The sequence below is a fragment of the Meleagris gallopavo genome, chromosome 1 (genome assembly GCF_905368555.1).
Source record: "Meleagris gallopavo chromosome 1, MGAL_WU_HG_1.1, whole genome shotgun sequence".
Lineage (NCBI taxonomy): Eukaryota > Metazoa > Chordata > Aves > Galliformes > Phasianidae > Meleagris > Meleagris gallopavo.
The window spans coordinates 2,116,864-2,139,877 of record NC_139404.1 but is presented as its reverse complement, the minus strand read 5'-3'; the positions used below and the strand labels follow the sequence as shown (position 1 = coordinate 2,139,877).

General features: G+C 42.2%; 1 protein-coding gene across 1 annotated transcript in view; it reads left to right on the top strand.

Annotated features, from left to right (window-relative positions):
* The first annotated feature begins 442 nt into the window (after positions 1-442).
* EXOC4 (exocyst complex component 4) overlaps positions 443-23,014 on the top strand; it is a 392,686-nt gene continuing 370,114 nt past the window's right edge. Inside the window, exons 1-2 of the mRNA XM_010710270.4 lie at positions 443-585; positions 20,382-20,571. Coding sequence (XP_010708572.2) covers positions 500-585; positions 20,382-20,571 — 276 coding nt within the window. The 5' untranslated portion in view covers positions 443-499. The remainder of the gene's footprint in view (positions 586-20,381; positions 20,572-23,014) is intronic.

Here is a 23,014-nt window from a genome sequence, read left to right as displayed (position 1 = left end):
TCACTCTGGATTGTATAACACTGTACTCATAGTGACTGATATGTTTTGTGTGTTTAGAATCCTACATGCAACCACAGCTGCCCCACTTGGCTGAGCCCACCCAGTGCCTCCATTTTGGGCTCCTGTCAGGGGAGTGGGCAGACGTGGCCCTTTACACTTTAACATCCAGAACAAAAAATGCATTCCGCAGTGAAAACTGCTGTTAAAAAGAGGTGACTCTTATTCAGCGGGGTTTTAGAAAGATAAATCAAACTGCGCATGAGAACAGCGAGGAGGAACTGGGAAGTGCCACAACCCTGAGTCAGCCTGAGGCTGAAGCATCGCCACAGAAACTACAGCTCCCAGAAGGCACCGCGGCGCCCCCGCACGATGCATAGAAGCCTGATAGCTCCCGCCCCGCCTTTCCCAGCCTCCTATTGGGTGGAAGCCCGCTTCCCTTTCTTCTGACTGGCCGCGGGGCCAGCAGGGGCGGTTGCTCTGTGTTTGAAGGGGGCGCAAGATGGCGGCGGGCGAGGCGATGGGACGCTACCGGAGCAGCATGAGCAGGAGCAAGGACCCCTCGGGGCTGCTCATCTCTGTGATCAGGTATGGGCGGCGCGGCTCCGCTCCGCAGCCTCCCGGCCCGCCCTCAGGACTGACCTTGGGCTGTATGTGGGCCTTGTGGTGCTGTGGGAGCCTGCAGAGCTTGGGGTCGTTGAAGGGCCCGGACAGCTGTGAGGAGGACTCAGGGCTGGAGTGGGGCCTCCTCTGCTGTGCCCTCATGAGCCCTCATCTGCTGTGCTGCGTTCAGCTCAGGGCCCTCCCCAGGGTGAGGAGGGGATATAGAGGAAAACCATGAAGGTACTCAGAGGATGGAGCACTTCTCCTGTGAATAAATGCTGAGAGAGATGGAGCTGTTCAGCTTGGGGAAGAGAAAGCCCCGGAGAGAGCTGATAGTGTCCTTCCAGCACCTAAAAGCAGCCTGCAGGAAATTGGGAACAGTACATCTGTTAGGGAACGTAGTGACAGCACAAGGGGTAATGGGTTCACACAGAAAAGAGGTGGATATAGTTTAGGGATCTGGAAGAAATTCTTTACAAGGAAGGTGGTGAGGCCACTGCACAGCTGTCCACGGAAGCTATGGGTGCCCCATCCCTGGAGGTGTTCAGGGCCAGTTTGGGTGGTACTGCTCAGTTTGGGCATTCTGATCCTGCTCTAATTGTCCATACCCATGGCAGGAAGTTGGAAGTAGGAAATTTTTGAAGTGTTTTCCAACCCAAGACGTTCTGTAATTCTGCTCCACTTTCCACTGCTTTTCAGCATCAAGAGGTTGGAGGAGCAATGCCTGCAGTGAGCACCAGCCTTGTGCCATATTGGGAGATTCAAGTCACCGTCTCCCTACTGCTGTAGGATCTGTAGTTTACCCTCATCTGCCAACACACAGCAGCACTGAGTATAAAATAAGTCTGGTTGGAAATAAGGCTTGCCTAGGAAGTCCAATATGTGTTCAGGTTGGATATTAGGAAAAAATTCTGCTCAGAAAGAGTGCTGAGGCACTGGAACAGGCTGCTCAGGGAGGCAGTGAAGTCCCTGAAGGTGTTCAAGAACATGGAGGTTTGGCACTGGGGGGTCATTGTTTAGTGGACATGGTAGGGATAGGTTGGTGGTTGGACTAAATGATCTTAGTGGTCTTTTCCAGCCTTAATGGTTCTGTTGTTCTATGACTCCATCCTATTTTAGGATGTGTGAGTGGAAAAAGTGCCACCTCAGCTTGTCTCACTGCCTCACAGGAGTGACAAGAGCGGAGTTGTCTAGTCATGTTCTGACTATTGATTTTTGTCTGCCCTTGTTCCTATGCTTTCCTCTCCTGGAATCTGATTCTGTGATTATCTTGGAGCAAAGCAAGACCTGGATTTTGCTATTTCCCTTGGTGCCTTTTCTAAATGCTTGTAAGTCTTTTTCGGGTAGCTTCTGCTCAGTGAGTTGGCAGCTGATTTCCCACACTTAAGCTTTGAAATACTGGTTTTATATACACTTTCCAAAGTGGGTGTAGGCAGCAGGCAGTCCTACTACAGTAATATCGTGCTTTGTAATGAACTTACAAGCTTCATTTCCTACTTTGCAAGAAACTACTTTGCTAGAAACTGTAGTTATTCTACTTTGGAGAAGTATATGTTAGTAATGATTCAGTATCCAGCACGTGTAGTGATCTAACATTGAAGTACTGTATGAATCATAGTGTTTAGGGCTGAATTCTAGTCTTTTTCATTATTTCTTTAAGCTGGTCTTTCAGATCTTGCAAACTCGAGGTAGATGGCAACCAAACAAAGCAGCTGCTTCACTGCTCTGCTTGGCCTTCCCAGGTTCATGACTGTGGTCTTGGAAGTGTGTGCTAATAGGTAACAAAGCATAGTGCTGAAAAATGAATGAAAGGTGATGCTAACACAGGCTTACAACTGTCTTGCTTGTTAGTTTTATATGAAAAACAGCTGTTAAAAAAATATTTAAATTGAAGTTACATCTGTATGTAATGCCTGTTTTGGAGATAAGTTTATACGTTGGCATTGTGTAATGATGATTTGATGGTAATAGTGTAGTGTACTTTGACAACTTTTTAGTTCATGTATAACAAGTGGTGAATAGCTAGTGTGTCTATGAAAATTTTATATCCAGCCCTACGTACTCTCATGGATGCAATCGATTGAGTTCACGTGGAATGCTTGTATATTATATAATATGGGTAGTTGTGAAAAAAACATCACAAAAATCAGGTGTCTTACCTGGATCCTGTTTTCTTTTTTTTTTTTTTTTTTACTGTACACTTGTGCCTTGTATTTGGCCAAAGGTAGGTAGTGTGAATTTCAAGTACGTTGTGCTTATTATTTCTTTGTCAGCCTCCACTTTGAGTAAATGGGAGAGGCAGTGTGGTAGGTCCTAGCTGGGTAATTTTCACTAACAGAAAATACAGTAATTTGTGAGCAGTGGAAGAATGAATAGTATAAATTAATTGCTGCAGCATTTCCTCTAATAACCTTCTTTTTCTTTTTCTTTTTTTTTTTTGGCATATTTTCTATAATTTCCAACAGAAATTTAAGAAGAATTATAAGGGATTTCCAGATTTCTACTTCAATACATTTGAACTTCTTGTTTCTTTTTTAATACAAAATGAGAATGAGTCTTAAGTTCTTACTGAGTAAGAAATCATATTTGTCTAATAATCTTTGGCTTACACGCACTGATACCTTAGTCAGCTGATGTCCAGCATTTAGATGCAACATTGAGGATATTGACTTTATTAAATTAGAATTATTCAGTAGAACAGCCTGATAACTGAACCTCCAAAATGCAATTAGAACTTAGTGTGGATGTGGAGGTTCTTTGCAGTGCTTGCTGGGTAATGTTGAGCCAGACCATGAAAACCTGAAGGTAGAACTGATTGCAAAGAAAGGAAGAATTGTTGTGTTAATATTCATATTTCTTACACTTAGCCAAGTACAAAAAGCAAATGGCACGTGAAGGAATTTCAATCAGTTTTCTCTGTGTGTTGTTTTTGTAAGACAGCTTGGGTGAATGTGAGCCTTTTAAGCAACAGGTGACATTACTTGCTGTTTTGTGTGTTCATAAAATACCACTGGCAAACAACGTCAGACCTGAGTGAGTTGAATTTGTCTTTCTTACGACTTCACTCAGCTTCAGAAAGGTATCAAAAACCTTAATGGTCTGCTGTTGGTTTGAAATGCAACAGTTTTCTTTTCTTGATGCCTTTTATTTCCAAAACTTATGTGAAGTTTCTCCTGCTGGTCCTCTGGGTTTTATGCTTGCATTCCCCTCTTTATTTAGAAGGCTGTTTATTTCTGTGGTTGCTCTGCAAAATACCCATGAAAGGAAACGATTATGAAAAGCAGGAGAACTTTGTGTTCTTCTGCTGTAGATAAACAAAAGCAGAGTGGCAGGGGAGTTGGACTTGATGATCTCAATGACACCAAGTGGATGCAGACAGCACCAAGCTGAGCGGTGCAGTCAATACATTGGAAGGAAGGAAAGCCATCCAGAGCGACCTGGATAAATTGGATAAGTAGGCTCATGTGAACTCAATGAGGTTCAGCAAGGCCAAGTGCTCTTGGGCCAGGGCAATCCCAGGTACTTACACAAACTGGGGGAAGAAGTTCTTGAGAGCAGCCCTGCACAGAAGGACTTGGGGGTCCTCATTCTGACCTTCCAGTGTTGGAAGGGAGCATATAAACAGGAGGGGGAATGGCTGTTTATGAGGGTGGATAGTGATAGGACAAGGGGTAATGGTTTTAAACTAAGACAGGGGAGGTTTAAATTGAATGTTAGGAGTTTTTCACACAGAGGGTGGTGACACACTGAAACAGGTTGCCCAAAGAGGTTGTGGATGCCTCATCCCTGGAAGCATTCAAGGCCAGGCTGGATGTGGCTCTGGGCAGCCTGGTCTGGTGGTTGGCAACCCTGCACATAGCAGGGGGTTGGAACTGGATGATCATTGTGGTCCTTTTCAACCCAGGCCATTTTATGATTTTATGATCTCCAGAGGTTTTTCCCAACCCCTGTGTTTCTGTCGCTCTTCATGCATTATGGTATTTTACTCTTTAACAGCAAAGATGGTGAAAGGGAATGTTGTTTAGATCAGCAAACGTGTTTAATTTGCAGAACACTTTGAAATGTAGAGATAAGTATTTTATAAATATAAATGATTTTATTAATGAAGGGATAATTTCTTATATTTACTCAAGCTAAGTAGCTCTCTACTGCAAGGGACTAATTTACATTGCTCTGATGTAGATTTTGGGACTCAGTACTTACATCACCGGACTTGGAAGGAGCAGAACTGATCTTGTTTTCAGTGAGAATATTTGGGGCCAAATCTCTGACAAAGCTGTGATGTATTATAGCAGCAGAGAAATTGAGAAATGGCATTTTCTTGTAAGCTGGGCTCCGGTTGTAAATAATAGTGCTGTTGCTGCAGGGAAATTAACTACATAAAAACCAGTATATATGTCCCAGCTCAGTGTTAAGAGTTTGCTTTGTCACACCAGTTGGCCGTTCAGTTTTAAAAAGGAGTGTTAGAGTGTTTCTGAGGTCCTCTGAACCCACAGTAACACTCATAATCTGTGTCTGTGTAAATGGAAATGTGGACCCGTTGCTCATCTCTGCAGTGTTGTCTTCCAGCTACTTTGCGTGCAGGTAATTGAGCTGAAGGAGGAAGCAGCAGGCACGACCATCTCGCTTTTAGTCCCTTATCTGTCCCTGTGAAGTGTCAGCTTTTCCTGTTGCGTTGAGGAACACAATTGTATTCTGAGAGTTGTTTCCTGCAGGAGGAGCCATGTGCTGAGGGAGTTCTCCTTGGTTCTCCAGCTGTTGCCAGGCTCCACTATGGACCAACTAGGAAGAAGCTGTTTCCTGAGCACAAGGAGTCGTGTTGCTTGGTAGCCAGAGCACAGAACTGAAGAAAAAGTCCTGTGGGGTGATGATAGCCCTGTGAAGGACATCTTGGAATGGTGATTTCTGGCTCCCAAGTCGTGTGGTGCACATGACTGATGCCTGTGCTCAAGCAGTCTGGCTGAGTCAACATAGCAAGCCACTGTGGTGAGGTCTCCTCTGTGATCCTCATAGTGTCTCATTGGCTCCAAAACCTAGTTGTACATGTCCATCACTTGCAGTTCAAATCACTTAACTGTGGCAAAGCATATCTTACAGCCCAGGAGCGAGTTGTTTTATGGTGTTATGCTGTGATTGTGTTCAAGCCCAAGGCTATGGGAGCATCAGGAAGATGCCATGCGTTCCTTGTATAGGAGAGCTGCCAGGAGTGAGTGATGTGTTCTTGGGCACAGTGTATGTATATTCATAGTAATAAGTCTCCTAAAAGTAGGGAGTGTTTGGGAATATGATTGTTTGCACAGTGCACTAATAAAATCCCCAACTTTGCTGCAGTATGGTGTGCCTTTTTTCTTTATCCTGAGTCTTCTGGGGATATGAGAGTATCTTCAGTTTGCTGTTGTCCTCACGTTGCTGAGATGTGGTGACAATTTTGGTAAGACATAGCTTGTGGGTAACAGCTGTGGATGCTCATGTTCATTGAAGGGGAGTTGGACCAGGTGAGCTTTAAAGATCCCTTCCAACCCAAATGATTCTATGATTCTAGGGTTAAAATGGAGACCAGGAGCTTCCATTAGAGAAGTCCGATACTCATCACAGTCTTTTGAAAAGCAGAGAATGTGCAGAGATTGGAGGACGTTCTGTTAATTTGCTGCGGAACCACTTAGGGAATATATATTTATATTAATCTTTCAGAGGACAAATGTGTATGTATATTGATTTTCTTAACCTTTTGTTTTGTTGGTAGCCGGTTGAAGCAGCTTTTGTAGTCAGAAACAAGCAACCTGGCATTTAGCAAATGCTATTTTTTTTTTTAAATATCTTGTCAGATTTTTAATTGGTGCATGTCTGCCTTTTGTTTATTGTTGGGTGTTTTTCTTTCCAATTAAAGGTTTCTGTTTTTTTAAAGCTGGCCTTTAATAGCAGCTTTAATTGGGAGAAAACAAACTTTAGCACTGACTCCATAAGACCTTACTGAAATGTTTTAGCTAAGTTTTCACACAGGCAAACGTGTATGACAGATGTCAAGGAGAACTAAAAGTGAGACGAGATGTAGTGCGTTTCCTACTTTTATGTCTGAGGGAGTTGAAATTATGGGCAAAAACCTTGAACATATTTTATGTTTCACAGCTGAAATTCTCCTTTTTCCTTTTAATAGGTTTTGACCATTATTTTCATTACATTTGCAGTGAACTTGGTTAAATGGTTTCTTACTAATGACCTGGCATTTGATCGCCTCTTTCTGTCTGAAGCAATAGAAGTGAGATCCCAGTTTGTGATGTGGGGTGAGAGAGATGGATGTATAGCTGTTACATTTGAGAAATAGCTGCTACAAGAAATAAAGCTGAGTTACTCTGATCTGTATGTACTGTAATGGTCTCTTAAAACCAATTTTATTGCAAATGGTGTTTTCCAACATTATAGAAGCAGCAGTTCTAAAATATAAGTAGCTCAGAAATGCATTGAGAAGAAATTGTGTATGGCAGAATATGGTTCTAAACTATCGATTTGCCTGAAGTGATCTTGGGACAGTTGTATAAAACATGTGGTAAGCATTGAATTGCAGCTCAGCACAGATATTTGGGTTAAAGAGGAGCAGGTAGGTTAGGGTACCGGTGTGAATACACAACAATATAGAAGAGCATGGTGTGTGTGACCATGCTTTTGTCCAACCTCGAGGCACAGAGCCTTGCAGCTTTTATTTCAGCTGTAGGCAATGCGTAGCACAGAACTGGTGTTCTTCACAAAACAAGGAAGCAGAAAGAGGCAGTTTTGTTAATAAATGATAATTAGTTCTGTGCTTCCAACTTTTGCAATTACATCCCCTCTACCAACTCTCCCTTCCAGCACAAGATTGAAACCTTCAATAACAAAATTTGCAAAGCCTCTTGCTGTTGGATGCTGCAGGGATGGATTCACAGTGCAGGGTGACCAGCAGCCCTCAAGCTCTTTTTATCATCCAGCCAGCAGGTCCAGGTCGTGCTGCACAGCTTGTACTCGTGCAGATTTGAAATCATCGATGCTTAGGACTTCATTTTTCTCCTGGGAGCACAGTGATTCATGTAATCGCTGTGCTGAATGTGTGGTTCTCAGAGGAATTGCATTGAAAGGAAATGAGTGCCTGTGGGCACCTGGACATGTATGACATGTGCTCGCCTGTGTAGTACTTTGGGCTGGATGATTTTAGTGGTCTTTTCTATCCTTAATGATAGTAAGATTCTTTTATCAGAGTGGTCATCTTAAATTTGTGCAATCCAATCCTTTACTTCTTTTTCTTCCAGAAATCAACCCATTGCTACGCATACCTCTGTAGCTTGTACTGGCCTGGAGAAGTTGGTTTAAAGGGTGATTAATACAGCAAAATACAGAAAGTTCTGGTTATATGTGCTTTTCATCATCTTCATCAATGACATAGATGATGGCATTGAGTGCACTCTCAGTGAGTTTGCAAACAACACCACGCTGAGTGGTACAGTGGATACACTGGAGGGAAGGGAAGGCATCCAGAGGGACCTGGACAGGCTAGAGAAGTGGGCCCATGAGAGCCTAATAAGGTTCAACAAGGCCAAATCCAAGGTGTTGCACATGGGTTGGGGCAATCCCAGGTATTTATACAGACTGGGCGAAGATCTCCTTGAGAGCAGCCCTGCAGAGAAAGACTTGGGGGTCCTGGTGGACAAGAAGCTGGACATGAGCCAGTAGTGTGTGCTTGTAGCCCAAAAGACCAGCTGTGTTCTAGGCTGCATTAAAAGAGGAGGGGCCAGCAGGGAGAGGGCTCACAAGAGCCTCACAAGAGCTACTCAGCTCTTGTGAGGCCCCATCTGGAGTCCTGCGTCCAAGCCTGGAGCCCCCAGTACAGGAAGGATGTGGAGCTCTTGGACAGGTCCAGAGGAGGGCCACTAGGATGATCAGAGGGCTGGAGCACCTCTCCTATGAAGAAAGGGAACTGGACTTGTTCAGCTTGTCTCCCCTTGGCTCCTGAGAGACCTCATTGACCTTCCAGTATTTGAAGGGAGCATATAAACAGGAGGGGGAATAGCTGTTTGTGAGGGTGGATAGTGATAGGACAAGGGGGAATGGTTTTAAACGGAGACGGGAGGTTTAAATTAAATGTTAGGAGGAAGTTTTTCACACAGAGGGTGGTGACGCACTGGAACAGGCTGCCCAAGAAGGTTGTGGATGCCTCATGCCTGGAAGCACTCAAGGCCAGGCTGGATGTGGCTCTGGGCAGCCTGGTCTGGTGGTTGGTGACCCTGCACATAGCAGGGGGGTTGGAACTGGATGATGATTGTGGTCCTTTTCATTGTGGCCATTCTATGATTCTGTGATATTTATTTAGATGGTTGTGGGCTCAGCCTTTTCCCTACAGCTGTCATGCATAAATGTGCAAGTCCTCAATGATAAAAGATCATTAATTTCTGTTGAAAGTGCTCTAACCAACTGTGTAAGCAGCATGAAAGATTAATAGAATGTAAGTAGAGGAGGAAAATGTTTTATAATGCTCTGTTTACTTTCTGTGTTTAACAGCATTTTGAAGAGACTCAGTTCTGCTGTTTCCCATTGCGAAGGAGTGAGTTATTTCTCTGTTTGCACAACAGAAATCTGTTGGTCTGGTGGCTGGATACCCTATGTTCTTCTTGCTGAGGAAGGAGCTTGCTGGTCCCACATTTCACTATTTTTATTTTATTTTTTAATAGGATAAAATCCCTTATATTTTTATAGCCATTTTACAGTAATAACCTGCTTTCCACAACTATTGACTTGTACAGTGCAGCTTCTGACTGCTTTCTTTCTGGCACTGTGAGCATTTTAACTCGTGTCTTCAAATCCAGAGTTTATTGGGAACAACTGAGCAACCTGTGAAAGTGATGAGAAGGCATTCAATATATTGCTACTGAGTTAAATTGTTAAATACCTTTTGGATTCTTTTCTTCTTTCCAGACTGTTTCAAGCAGGCTTTTTATTTCCTTATGAAGAAACTTTTTACAGTGGTTTCAGTGGGATTCTGCAGAGGTATTAAAACATGTTTTCTCAGTTTCTACGTTTCGAGGTTAAATAGTGCTGGAAGCTGTAGATCACTCCATTTGGGACTTGTCTTTAAGACTGCAATTTTCAATTATAAAATTCAAATAAGTCTATTTGGTTTAATGAACCTCTGGAAACTTATCGAGCAGTGTAGACAGTGGGCTGTTCTTGTCCCATGGTGCTCAGCAACTTTCTTCTCATTGTGCTGTGTTGAAATGCAGCCTCCTGAGGTCTCAGGCTGGCACAGCAGAGGGGGGGAAAACCTGGTGAGCTCTGATGTGTTTTTTTGCTCCATACATGGTTTAAGTTGTGTTTTATTCTAGTTAAATCATAGAATGGTCTGTGTTGGAATGGACCTTTCAGATCGTGTAGTTCCAACCCCACTGCTACAGGCAAGGATACCTCTCTCTAGACCAAATTGCCCAAAGCCCTGTAATAAATAATGTCATGCCTCTGGTAGCATCCTCATAAAGCACATTTGATCTTAAATGTTGCTCAGTGTTGTCAGGATGAAACCTTTTCTTTGAAATGAGCTGATCCGTGCCCTGTGTGATGTTCTCTTCTGGAAGAGGAAAAAGCATTAATGAGTGAGTGCATTTTCCTGTAAAGCTTCTTGAACAGCACTTGGATGCATCTTCCATGCATGTCAGACCAATGCTTTATCCTCCCAACAACCTGCACTTGGATTATTTGTAACTTGACAGCCTCTAAGTAAGTGGCTAATTAGGGTTGTTTCTGCTGGGCAGATGAGATGTAGGCAGACACTCAGCTTGTTTTTTTTCTTTTCCCTTTCCCAGGCATCCTGACCCCCTCTCTCTTATTCACCTACTGTTGTTTCTTGTCTGCTGGATTTCCTCCCATAAAAAGCCTGGGCTGTTGATCTGTGTAGCCAGTGGTGTGGCTGCCTTCAGGTGTTAGTGCAGCCATCGATGTCTGGCAATGATCACAAGGATTCAAACCAAAGTAGTAAAGCAAATGCTGTAATGGATGCGTGGCCACGGTCATCAGCGAGAGACACAATGAGGAGTAACAAGATTGTAATGAGTTTCTTTTTACTCTCATTTTTTTTCTTCCACAAGGAATTCTTCTTGGCACACTGCAGCCAATTCCTGCAGAGAGAAGTGTGGTCTTTCTAGACATCCACTTTGCTCTGTTTAAATGATTATTTGTTGCTTCTAGCAACTGCTTTCTTCATTCAACCCCAGGCATTCTTTGGTCAAAAATTGTCTGTGTAGGCCAAGGCCGTGCTTTGAGAGAGAGAGAGATTTTCCTGCATCCTATATAGATTTGTTGTGTTCTGTATATTAAGTACTTGGTATGATGTAAAAGACATCCCTCCAAAAGGTTGGAATTTCCCCAGACTGCAGTGGGCACATCAGAGCCTTCTACAGAATGATTCGTAAGTTGGACACACTTTAAGCATAGCCTCAGCTTTCACCATGACAAGTTTTAAGCCCAGCTGTGTTGTTTTTTTTTTTTTTTTTTGTGCAGTTGATACCACAAGCTGTCTGTATTATTGTGGCTTCAAAGGTGTCTGAAAGCAAGGAACTGGTAGGCTTAACAAAGCATAGGATGTAGTACCGAGCAATAGCAAAGCAGGTGGCAGAAAGTTTGCTGGGGATTGCTGTTAGAAGTGGAGCTTTGTTTGCTCCCCTGCTGATGTAGCACTCGCAATTATGCTTTGTTCCAATGTTCATTTTCTCAATCAAGTGAGAAATATTTCAATTTGATCAGCTTGTCTTTTTTTTTGTTGGTGTTTCCCACTGTCTTTAATGAGTGTTTTCATGTGAATAAGTGATGCTGACTGAAGGCAAGTGAAATGCACTTGTGAAGAAATTTGATCCAGGCATGATGGAGCCTTCCTCCTGGATTTCCAAACCTCACCTGTGCATCATGTTATTCTTTATCTTCTCGAGCTCAGATATTCTTGTGTACCTGATCTGATCACAGAATTACACATGTCTTGGGTTGGAAGGGACCTCAAGGATCATGAAGCTCCAACCCCCCTGCCACATGCAGGGCCACCAACCTCCACCTTTAATACTAGACCAGGCTGCCCAGGGCCCCATCCAACCTGGCCTTGAACACCTCCAGGGATGGACGGGGCATCCACAGCCTCTCTGGGCAGCCTGTACCAGCACCTCACCACTCTCATAGCAAAGAACTTCCCCCTGATATCCAGCCTAAACCTTCCCTACCTCAACTTCAAACCATTTCCCCTTGTCCTGCCATTATCTACCCTTTCAAAGAGTTGTCTCCCCTCTTGTTTATAGGTTCCCTTTAGGTAGAGGCTCCCCCTGATTTTGGGGAACAGAGGAAGAGGGGACTTTGCAGGGATGCCCAGGTGCTGTAAACCCACAACAGTGTTCACAAGGGGACTGGACAGTCCTTTCCTGCCAAATAAGCCTTGTACCTCCCCAAAAGGACTGCATGTTGCAGGTGCTCACTTAACATCAATTTTCTAGGATACGCATTTGGGTACAGAGTATGTGTCCCTTCTCTTTGATGCAATAAAAAATTCTGCAGTAATATAATACCTACATAGTGTTAGTATGATGTTCTGCATGCAAAAGAAATTTGCTAGTCAAGAAACAGGTATTTAAAACTCTGTTTACAATCCATAACTTTGCAGTAATCATCCTTAGCAGGGTTGGCTTTAGGGTATGTAAAATAGGCAGGCAGTTTATCCACCCAGCCTCGCTGGGGGCATCAGGGAAAGTAAATTTGCAGAAATGAAACATTTATTATTCATTATCAGTTTCCTCTTAAAGTTGGCACTTAATGTGGGCGAGCAAAAAAAAACCAACCATCTGCCCTATAGGACAGAATAAAGCCTTTGGTAACACAGGGCTTGTTGGGGGGATACAGGACTGATTGGTGCAAGTAGAAATTCTTGTTGAGTCTGAAATCTGATTGCTGCTGGCCCTGTAACTTTGAGATTACTGCCTCTGCCTGTAAATGAATGATCTTAAAGGTTAATGCTAACTTCTTTTTTTTGCAGATATGTCAGGTACACGAGTGGAGGGCTAACTAAATATAGGATTTAAAGGCGAAATACATTGCAGTGAAGGAAGCAGTGGGGTTTTAAGATGAAGTAAGAACAATGTGGAGTGCACCTTGAATTTGGGTTCAGAAGACTAAGAGCTTGTGTGTGCTTTAAGGGCATGCAGAGCTTTGCAAAGCGAGGACGTTGGCTTGAGCATTCAGAGCTGAGGAATTCAGGGATTTCTCTGTGCAGGAGCTGTCCTGGTTATTGGCCTATGTAGAATAAAATGGGGGGTGTCAAAAAGCACAGTTGCTTGTCTGATGCTTCAGAATGAAGTTTGCTATTCTGATGATGGATGCTAAAATCAAATCTTCAGTGTCAAGAAAGATTCTGAAGTTGAAAACACTGATTGAGCATCCTAATTGTTCATGGATCCCTTTGGGAGGAAGGCAAGCAGTTTTCTTAAAACACCACAGTATTTGAGCCTTTGCTGTAGGTATTTCTGTGTGCAAACTAAACACTTAGTGGCCGTAAAACTTTGTGGCTGGTAGTAAGCATCACCAGCTGAAGTGGCAGCACACAAAGATGTACAGTTCTGCTGCTGGCTTTGCAGTGGATTTTTTTTTTTTTTTTTTTTTTTTTTTTTTTTTTTACTGAGTGCAGTAGAATACCCCAGAATAAGCACTTTTTTTAGCTGCCCTGGTGGGTGGGTATTCTCAGTTGGCACTCATCCTGGTCACAGAGTGACAGAGTAAAGTCATCTGTTATGCATTTCATTCACATCAGAGCTTATTTTGGAGTAATTTGGCACAGATGAGGAACACGGGTGTTACATGAACTAAACGCTAATTCGTGTGCAACATGCCTTCTGTGGTGCTGGGAGCTATGATGTGAAACCCTGCTTTGGGGCTGGAGTTCATTTGGAGCTCAGAAGTGCAGCGTTACGAAGGGAGGTGAATCTCTCCATAGTTTTGCAGCTGCTCAGCTCTGTGCAGCATTTCTGTACTCCTGTAGTTATCTCTTGTGCCACATGATGTGTACCACAATGGTGTTTGTTTTCTTTTGCTGTTGAATAGCTTAGTGAAAATTGTGTTCTTTCAGTTCACAACAATGGAAGAAATTTATTAGCTTGTGAAATAACAATGGCTTGTTTTCTGTGCCTTTTAGATCACAAGGCTGTGTTGAGTTCTGGGCATGGTTTGAAGAGAGTTTTACAGCTCCTGTTTTCCTTATCTCCCTCCTCAAATGAATCCATTACACTCTAAGGGTAAATTTATAGATGAGATGGTGTCAGAAATCTGGTATCCCTGTGTTTGGAATTGCTGTTTAGCTTTCGATGACTACAATCTGTTGAACTGCTGCAAAGCAATAGGTGAAGGTGGGTTCAAATGTACCAGAGCAGCCTAGTCTAGTATTAGATATGGAGGTTGGTGGCCTTGCATGCAGCAGGCAGGTTGGAGCTTCATGATCCTTGAGGTCCCTTCCATTCCAAGCCATTCTATGATTCTGTGATACTTGAGGTTCTTGTTTGTCCCACTGCGCTTTGTTTCTTCATCCGCAGTGCTGAGGAAGGAGGATCAGAGCTGCAGGGGTCATTCTGTTTTCTAGAATGATGCAGTCTTGTCTCTTGCAGAAATGGCAATTGCATTTTGTCAAAGTATATGCATTTTCTTTTGTATTTACCTTTAGAAATAAGTGATTCCTGTCTCAGTGGAGGCATCTTGCTGGATGACGGTGCTTCAGGGCTCCTGTAGAAGTCTTTTCACTTACTCCCTGTCTTGGTTGTTTGAATTGGGTGCTGGAAAGCAGAGGTGAAAAATGCTTCTGATCTAAAGATCAAATTCTACTTCTCTCTTCTGTTTTAGGAGGAAGCTTTTCACACAGAGGATGGTGACACATTGGAACAGGTTGCCCAAGGAGGTTGTGGATGCCCCTGGATCCCTGGAGGCATTCAAGGCCAGGCTGGATGTGGCTCTGGGCAGCCTGGTCTGGTGGTTGACACTGAAACTAGATGATCATTATGGTCCTTTTCAACCCAGGCTATTCTATAATTCTACTGGAACGAATAGTCCCAATGGACTTTTAAAATTAACCTAATATCATTGTGTATTCCCTGACACTGGGCAGGTAGCAAGGTTTGTTTCATTCTTGTAGGAAATATGTTGTACGTCGCATGATTAAAAACATAGCAGGGATTTTGCCTGATCATCTTCCCCATCCTTCTTCAGTGAAAGCAGCTCCACCAAATTAAGCATTTGTACAAACTGTATTTTTAACTATGTAAATTCAAAAGGGACAATGAGATTTGGCTGAATGGATTTCTGTTTTACCGTAGCATAAAAATGTTTCTTTTCAGACTAACATCCAGTTGGAATTATTCTAATCCAATTGAGCTCTTGCTAATGAGACAGGCACATGCAGCCATCCAGCTGCCAAGTACAAATTACAGGTATTTTACAGGAGAGGTGGATTCTCATTTAGTAAAATGAAAATGAAAAAACAACTGAGCTGATCAGGGAACCCTTCTGGAAATCCTCACCGAGTTCATAACATATATACACTTGGTATGCAGATTGACATTTCTTCTGTTTGTCGTGTGTTTTCTGCTTTTCAAGGAGTTCTGAGAAGCTGATGTAGATTTATGGTTTGGTAATCCTTTCATAATCCTGTCCTGTTTTGTAATTCTCCCCTTCAAAGTTCTTGCTGCAAAGTTCCTTTCCCAAACAGTTCTGATCCTTTCTATTTGGCAAACAGCGTGTTGACTTTTCTTCTTCCTTGCCACACATTTTAATAGAACTGAAACAAGCAAGGATGCCCTTGGCTTACTTTTCTGCAGTGTTAGCAGGAACATGTATAATCTCAGGAATATTAAGTATTCCTTGCTTTGCTCTTTGCTGTGCAGAACAAGAAAAAGAAATGGCTCCTGTACCGAGGGGCTTAGGAAATTCAGGTGTACAGAGTAATGTTTGAGATTCAGAGTGACAGGGCTCCTTTTTGTAGTTACAGGTGCCACTAGACTTCAAGGATTTAATGTTGTGGATTTATTTTTTTTTAAAGGAGAAGAATAAATGGTAACAAATTGCTTGAGTAGAGAGAAAGTGGTTCGTTTTGGTTGAAGTAGGTAAAATTAAGGCTCAGCATATTGGCACTGTAACTGGAGAAGAAGAGAAGAAAGGTCTTGCTGCTGGCTGTGAGCAATTGAAAACGTTCTTTCAAATATGTTGCAGAAATTTATACCTTAGAGTGCACAAAAATGTAAGTTATTTTGTGGGAAAAAAATTTAATGTGGATTTTTGAAAACTCGAGAAGAGGCATTCTGAGTTTTATAGCACAGTAATTTCTGACAGGGCTCAAAACAACTTCATTTCAGCTTCTTTATATATTGCAATTTGTATTCTTAAGTTGAGTTTGCTTTTCTGTAAGTGCTCTTTGATGGTTCTTCAGTATGTGATCATGGGATGGATCACACATACTCTGTTTCCTCAGCTGTCCATCCAGATATCTGTAGTGACAGTTTCTGAAATGAAAACCTTAAACTTCTGAAGCTTCATGGTCTTTTGGTAAAATAAACGAAAAAGGAGTCTCTGCTGTTGCTTTTCTCCACTTGGATCTTGGGTTGTGATTTTAACTTCTGGCTTATCTGTAAGGAAATCATTTGCAGGTATTTAAGGCAAATTTGTGTGGATGGGATCCCTGTCCTTCATAAAATAGCACCTTGGTTTAACTTGGAACTTTGTCAGAATGGATCACTGCTGTCTTTTCTTCACTCTGGGAGCTGAAATATCCTGATAAGGAGGGCAGGCCCTGTGTGCATTCATGTTTGTGCATACGTGAACAGGAGTGGGGTAACTTCACCAAAATGCTCCTCCAAAATGTCACCCAGCTTTAGGTGATGTAAATTGTGACAATCTTCCAGGGATAAGAGGAAATAAATGCTCTACTGAGACAGATTAGTGCTTAATGTAGCTCAGTAGTTGGTCTCAAACAGTGGCAATACATGATGTTAGGAGACTCAGATCTGGCCACTTAGGGGTGCCTGGTGCCTCATACATCTCTAGTGTCTGTGGTTGCTGGGTTAGAGAGGTTGTAGGACACCATGAGGTCCACCCTCAGCCTTCTCTGGACTGAGCAAATCAAGGGACCTCAACTTCTCCCCGCGTGCCTTCCCCTCCAGGCTTTCCCCCATCTTCATAGCCCTCCTTTGGACACTTTGATGGTTTTATGTCCTTAAATTGTGGTATCCAAACCTGTATCCAGACCTGTACCCAGTGCTCAAGGTGAGGCTGAAACAGGCATCTCTGAGTTTCAGTACTGCCATAGTGCTAGCAGTACACAACTTAGTGATGTGTTTCCATTATATGCCTCACTTTGATGATCTTTAAGGTCCCTTCCAATCTAATCTATGACTTCTGAGTTCTGCACCCATCAGATACGTATCTCCTTTCAGTCTTTTCCAAACTGAAGAATCTTTGCCTTAGCAGGAAGAACAACTGCTTCATCACTTCCACTGTTTTAGTTGTGTTTTCAAGGCCAACTGAAAACAGACCACAACTGCAGCCATTGCTCAAGCTGTTGACAGAGTAAGGTTTTGCACAGCAACAGAGTGAGTCCTTTACTTTACTCTCATCTTGCTGAATTCTGGGTGACTTCTGTGTATTAAGCTTGTGCTTCCAGAGAACTAGAAGTATAGAAAAAGACCTTGGCAGCTACTTTTCCAATATATGCTGTTGAGGTTCTTGAACTCAGAATGAATGGACTGAGGCATTGAGACCACTGTGTTCACATTACCCTTTTTTTTTTTTTTTTTAGCATGGATTACTAATGTTTTTCATAGTACTGATATTACATACTACTGCTGGCTGTGTTGTGGTTTAAATGATGAGGTCTTTGAAAGCTGAACACGTTCTTTTACTTGCTTTCTTTTCATTTATTACAGTTTGAACCCAAACTCACAGGTACTGTGTATTGTTGCTTTAGCTGTATGCTTAGCTTTGTTTTCTAGCACATCTTCCTACATTAATTTGTTGGAAATGATTACATGACCTCTGCTAACAGTGTTGCAGTGTTTCAGTAGTACTCAGTGCATATAGTTGCAGCTCCATTGTTTGATGAACCAGAGCTGTGTGTTCACCAGGTAGGGAAGAAAAATGGCCATGGAGACACGGATCTGCCTTCTTAGCTCATTGCAAGGCAGGAGTTTCCCATTTCCGTGTGGATTCTGTAGCAGTAGAGAGCTGTGTAAAGCTGTAGTGAGGGGTGCTCTGTGCACTAAGCCAGATGTCAGCAGTAGTAGAGCAGAGTCTGTAATCCAATTTTCTTAATTCCTGCTTTGTTTTCTAACCACTCTATCATTGTTCTTTCTTTCTTTCCAGGTCCTTTTTGCATGATATTAAAATGCTTTGCATGCAGTAGAAGCTAATTGAAATAGCTTCTTTGAGAAAACAGTAAGGCATAACTAAAAATGGAATCTTGGTGTAGTAACGCGAGAAAGCATTTCAATTTCTGCAGCTACTATGAAACATGGTGCTCTAAATATTACAAGTGAATCTTATGCATTGGAAGAAGTTAGGTCCTCTGGAATGAGGAGGGTGAAGGGGGAGGGGGGGCTCATTTCTGAGTGTTGCTTGTACAAAAGCAGAGGTGCTCCCTCATCACTTGTAACTATGGCAGCTCTCCGTATTTAGGAGGAGAAGGAAGGTGTGAAGAACCTACAGTGATAGTTTGAGCCTTAACAAAGGAGAAAGACTTGGTTCCTCATTTCCATATGGTATCTATTCAGGCCTTCTGCCACTGCCATCTGATAGGGTAAAGGTGTTAGAATTGTGTCAAATAAAATACACCACTTGGGTGCATTGCCGTTCAGGATGTTGTTGGAGGCATTGTGGCTTTAATTCTTCTTTCCTCCTCAGTAGTTGACTTGGACAAGTGTACTCATCCTCCTATTGTGCCACGTTCCATCTGGTAGTACAGATTTGCTTGTTCATTTGAGTTTTCTTAGCTGCTCTTTCTGGGATCGTGATCTCTTGTGAAATGGCTTGGTTTTTTTTCTGTTTTTTTTCCCCTCTTCTTTTAAAGATGAAGCCCTTGAGTGGGTGGCACAGCCTGTTGTTTTTCTTTGTAGGGAAGCACAAGTAGTGAACTGGAAGTTCTGGGTGTGTTTTCTTTGACTTTGAGAGAAAGGGAGCATTTATATCTAGTGTTTCATCCCAGATAGAAGTAAACAAAGAAACAAGGTTTTGCACTTGAGTTCTGGCTATCAATGTTAGTCAAGAATGCAGAAAAATCTATCAAGGAGAAACTTCTTGGTTTGTCACTAAAGATACTCTTAGATGCCCCTTAAGAAAATAGGTTTCTCTCATTCAGTGCTTTATTTTTCATCAGTGTTCAGTGCTTTCCTTGTACCTTCTGGCTTACTTGCAGACAGCAAGTGGCAATTATTGGAAGGCAAGTTGGTATTTTCTTACTGACAGCAGGAGATGGTGGTTTGAGTTTGCCTGAACCTCATTGCTTCAACAAATCCAAAATAAAGCACTTTAGTAGAGAGAGCAACAGTGCTCAGCAGTATTGTTTTTTTTTTTTCTTCAACCTATTTCACCTTCTCCACTGAAATAGCTTAAAAAAAAATCTAGCAAAAAAAACAATTCTCTCTCACTCCTGGGCTGTGTACTTCTTCCTATGCTTAAGGGATTACATTCTGTGGCTGTTCTACTGCTTTTCTGTCTATCTACTCTTCCATCATATACTATACCATCTTAAAATGGTGCCAGTGCTCAGTAGAAGTCTGAACTTGGGTAATTTTTATGAGATAATGGCCTCTATGTTCATGCTCTGCTGGATCTATTTTTGAAGGCATCTCACTTCCAGCAAGTAGATGTTCAGAACTTCTTAATCTTTCTGTAAATCTGGGGATTTTGGAATGATGCCTTGAAACTTCAGGTTAGATATTAGGAGGAAGCTTTTCACACAGAGGGTAGTGTGGAACAGGTTCCTCAAGGAGGCTGTGGATGCCCCATCCATGGAGGCATTCAAGGCCAGGTTGGATGTGGCTCTGGGCAGCCTGGTCTGGTGGTTGGTGACCCTGCACACAGCAGGGGGCTGAAACTGGATGATCATTGTGGTCCTTTTCAACCCAGGCCATTCTACGATTCTATGAAATTTTGTCGTTCCCTTGCTGCTTTGATTACATTTTCATCATCTTTGTTGGAATCTCAGATATCATTGATTTAAGTAAATGAAAATACTCTTGCTGGATGATGCTACTCAAAGGTTAAAGAGGTGTGTCTAGCAGAATTAAGGGTATGTTACCCTTTTTCGATGTGGTGATATCATGTTTGAAAACACATTGACTGTTGGAAGGCATGGGAAGGCTTTTGGTGGATTTCTCTCTCTACTAAAATAGAATTCTTATAATTCTTTGTAAGCTATAACTGGGGATATATTTCAGATGTTATACTGTGCCCATGGTCATGACAACTGGGACATACAGAAACTGGCATCAATTTCCCTTTTCATAAATGCAGTAATATTGTTAAGAAAAAAAAAAAAAAGGTTCCCAAGCATCTGAAAGTCAAGGATAAAACAATTGTTTTGTTTTTTATTTTCTTCAAGTACATTGCTCTTTGTAGATCATCACACAAACATTTAGCAGGAGAAAAAATAACTTGGTGATGTTAGACTGAAAGCAGCGACTGGTTTCTTGTACATGGTGAATATTTTAAGAAGCAGCAGCTTGTCCTGATCAGTAATTTAAAAACATCTGAATTTTTATCCTTAGGACTCTGTCTACCAGTGATGATGTTGAGGACCGGGAGAATGAGAAGGGACGCCTGGAAGAAGCTTATGAGAAGTGCGACCGGGATTTGGATGAGCTCATTGTCCAACACTACACTGAGCTCACCACTGCGATTCGCACCTACCAGAGCATCACAGAGCGCATCACCAACTCCCGGAACAAAATCAAACAGGTGAAGGCTGACTTTACATGTGTTTCTCTGCTTGCATCCTCTTGGTAGCCTCTAGTCTTGGTACAAATGTATGCAACTTCTTTTCCTGAGTTCTGTTCTCTTATTGGTGGTGGAACACATGCTCATGTTTTAACCTCTCATTTCTCACCTTTTTTCCAGTTACTTGTCATCATCTTTAAGTGAACTAAAAATTGAATTGAGAAAGCAATGCTGGCTGCTGATGGAACTGTGGTGTTGCTGGGAGCAGAGCATCCAGTCTTAATGCAGCGGTCCCAGGCTATGTCTTACTGCCAGTGTGTTTTCGATAGGATCTCCTGCTGTCTTTTGAGAACACAAGTAATTAAAGAGAAAAATTAGAGGAGGATAAGAAGAGCAAAGATTTGCAGTGTCCTCCATTTACTGTCTGGACAAGTTGCTGTCAGGTTTTAGAAGTTTAAGGGCTGCTAAACTAACACCTTTCAATCTGATCTGTTCATGTCTTTATATGTTGGCCTCCAACAACCTCCTGAGTAGTCTGGGTGAATCATCAGCTTGTTTTTTTTCCTCAGAGAATATGAATTTTGGTGCTATTTCCAAATTCAGTTCTGTTGTGTGAATGTACATGAACTCTGTGCCCTCATGTATTTTTGTGTTTTGAGCGCTCACGCTTCAGTTGTGTGTCAATAAATAACTCTGGCGCTCTTTGTTGTGGACTTGTTCCATCTGCTCTCTCCTTCCAGCTCTGATTACTGTAGCAATAGATAAATTCTTTGGTCTCCTGTCCTGTCTTGTACTTGCTATGTGGTTTGCCTCACCTAAACTTTGCAAACTGAGCATCAGAATTGTTTCATTTATTTATTTATTTTTCCCGGCTTTGAGGAGGTCTCAGAACCTTTCACAGTATTGCCTTAGGAGCAGTAGGCTGTGACCCTTCTGGGGCTACGTACTGACCCTTCTGCCTTTTAAACTTCATTTAGCATTTTCAAAGAGAATGAGACACCTTGATGCTTTCCAAGGGTAAGAGTTCATTCCAGGATTTATGTACAAAGCTCAGTGCTTTGAAAGCAGAGATCAATTGCACTAAATTTGAAGTAAACTGTATAGGTGGCTTGTTTTCACGCAGTATACTAAGCTTTGCAGAGGTCAAAACAAACATACAGAGAGGAGACCTTTTGATCCTGCCTGGAAGAAAGACTGTAAAGGTGGAGGACCTTTTGATATTTAAGTTTTCTTATTAGTTTTGGTCAGCACGTATTGCAGTAGCTCTGCCCTAATCTCATGGGAGACCCCAGATCTGATTTGTCATCAATCTGTATTACACTATCAGACTTCCTTTTGATTTTGATTTCACAGGCATTTACTTATGTTAGGAACTGTGGAAATGATGGGTAGTCCAGATCCCTCTGTGTATCTGCCTTCTGTAGTTAGGTCTTGCATGAATACCTGATGGGAACAGCTTGCTTTTGGCTTGGTTTGGGATGTAGCTTTACAGCTGTTACCTGTAAAACTGAGTTACAAAGGAGAAGCACTTAGACCTGCTACAAGGAGGTTGGTTCTTAAAGACTTGCTGTTCATTCCTGTCTGTGCTCCCAAATGTAGATATAATTCATCATCTTTCATGCAAGGACAGATGTAGAAATGTCTTGTGAGATTCCTTCTAACCTCACAATTGTTGTACTTGACCCAGTTTTGCTCTGTGTAACAGCAATCCAGTGCTGATGGTATGCTAGGTCAGTGAAACATTTTTAATTAAGGTATTGAACAGGGATTATGTCCAAAACGAAATCTCTGTGCGTTTTAGTTTCCCTTTGCTTTTGTGGCAAGTTATAACACTCTTACATTAGCTTTTCTGTTGGTCTGTGGGTTTTTCAGCATTAAACTTTATAATGCCTTTCTGAAAAGAATAATGTTATTGTGTTGAAGTCAGTCTCTTCTGGCTGCCTAGAGGCTGCCCTATATATCTAATCACCAAATGTCTGTATTTTGCTCTGTCCATGCGTTTGGCATCTTCTAAAGGCTAACTGCCTTTATGTGGACAAGGTGCATCGAAGTGGGATTTCTGGAGTACTCTGAAGTCTTGCTATTTAAAAAAATAAGTGGAAGGGCCTACTTCTCAGAGTCTCTCTTCATGTGTAATTCAGTGAGAGTTCCTGAGAGAAGACTGAAGCCTGAGTATTCAAAACTTATCTCAAAAATTAGAGTAGTGTGAAAGCAATGTGTGAAGCTGAAGCTGTGTTGTTAATTGCTTCCATGTTTTAATACGTGATTGATTTATATTATGTAAGAAAAGTTAGGTTGTACTGACCTTATTAGAGGATATTAGGAGAAATTTAAAGCAGAGAATATAGGCTATGGGTATGACCAAGGAGTATGGATAAGAAAAGCTGCTTCTTGTTAAGGGTGGGATAGAACAAGAAGAGACTTTGTCAGTTGGACAGGCGTCTGACATACGATGGTATGAGGC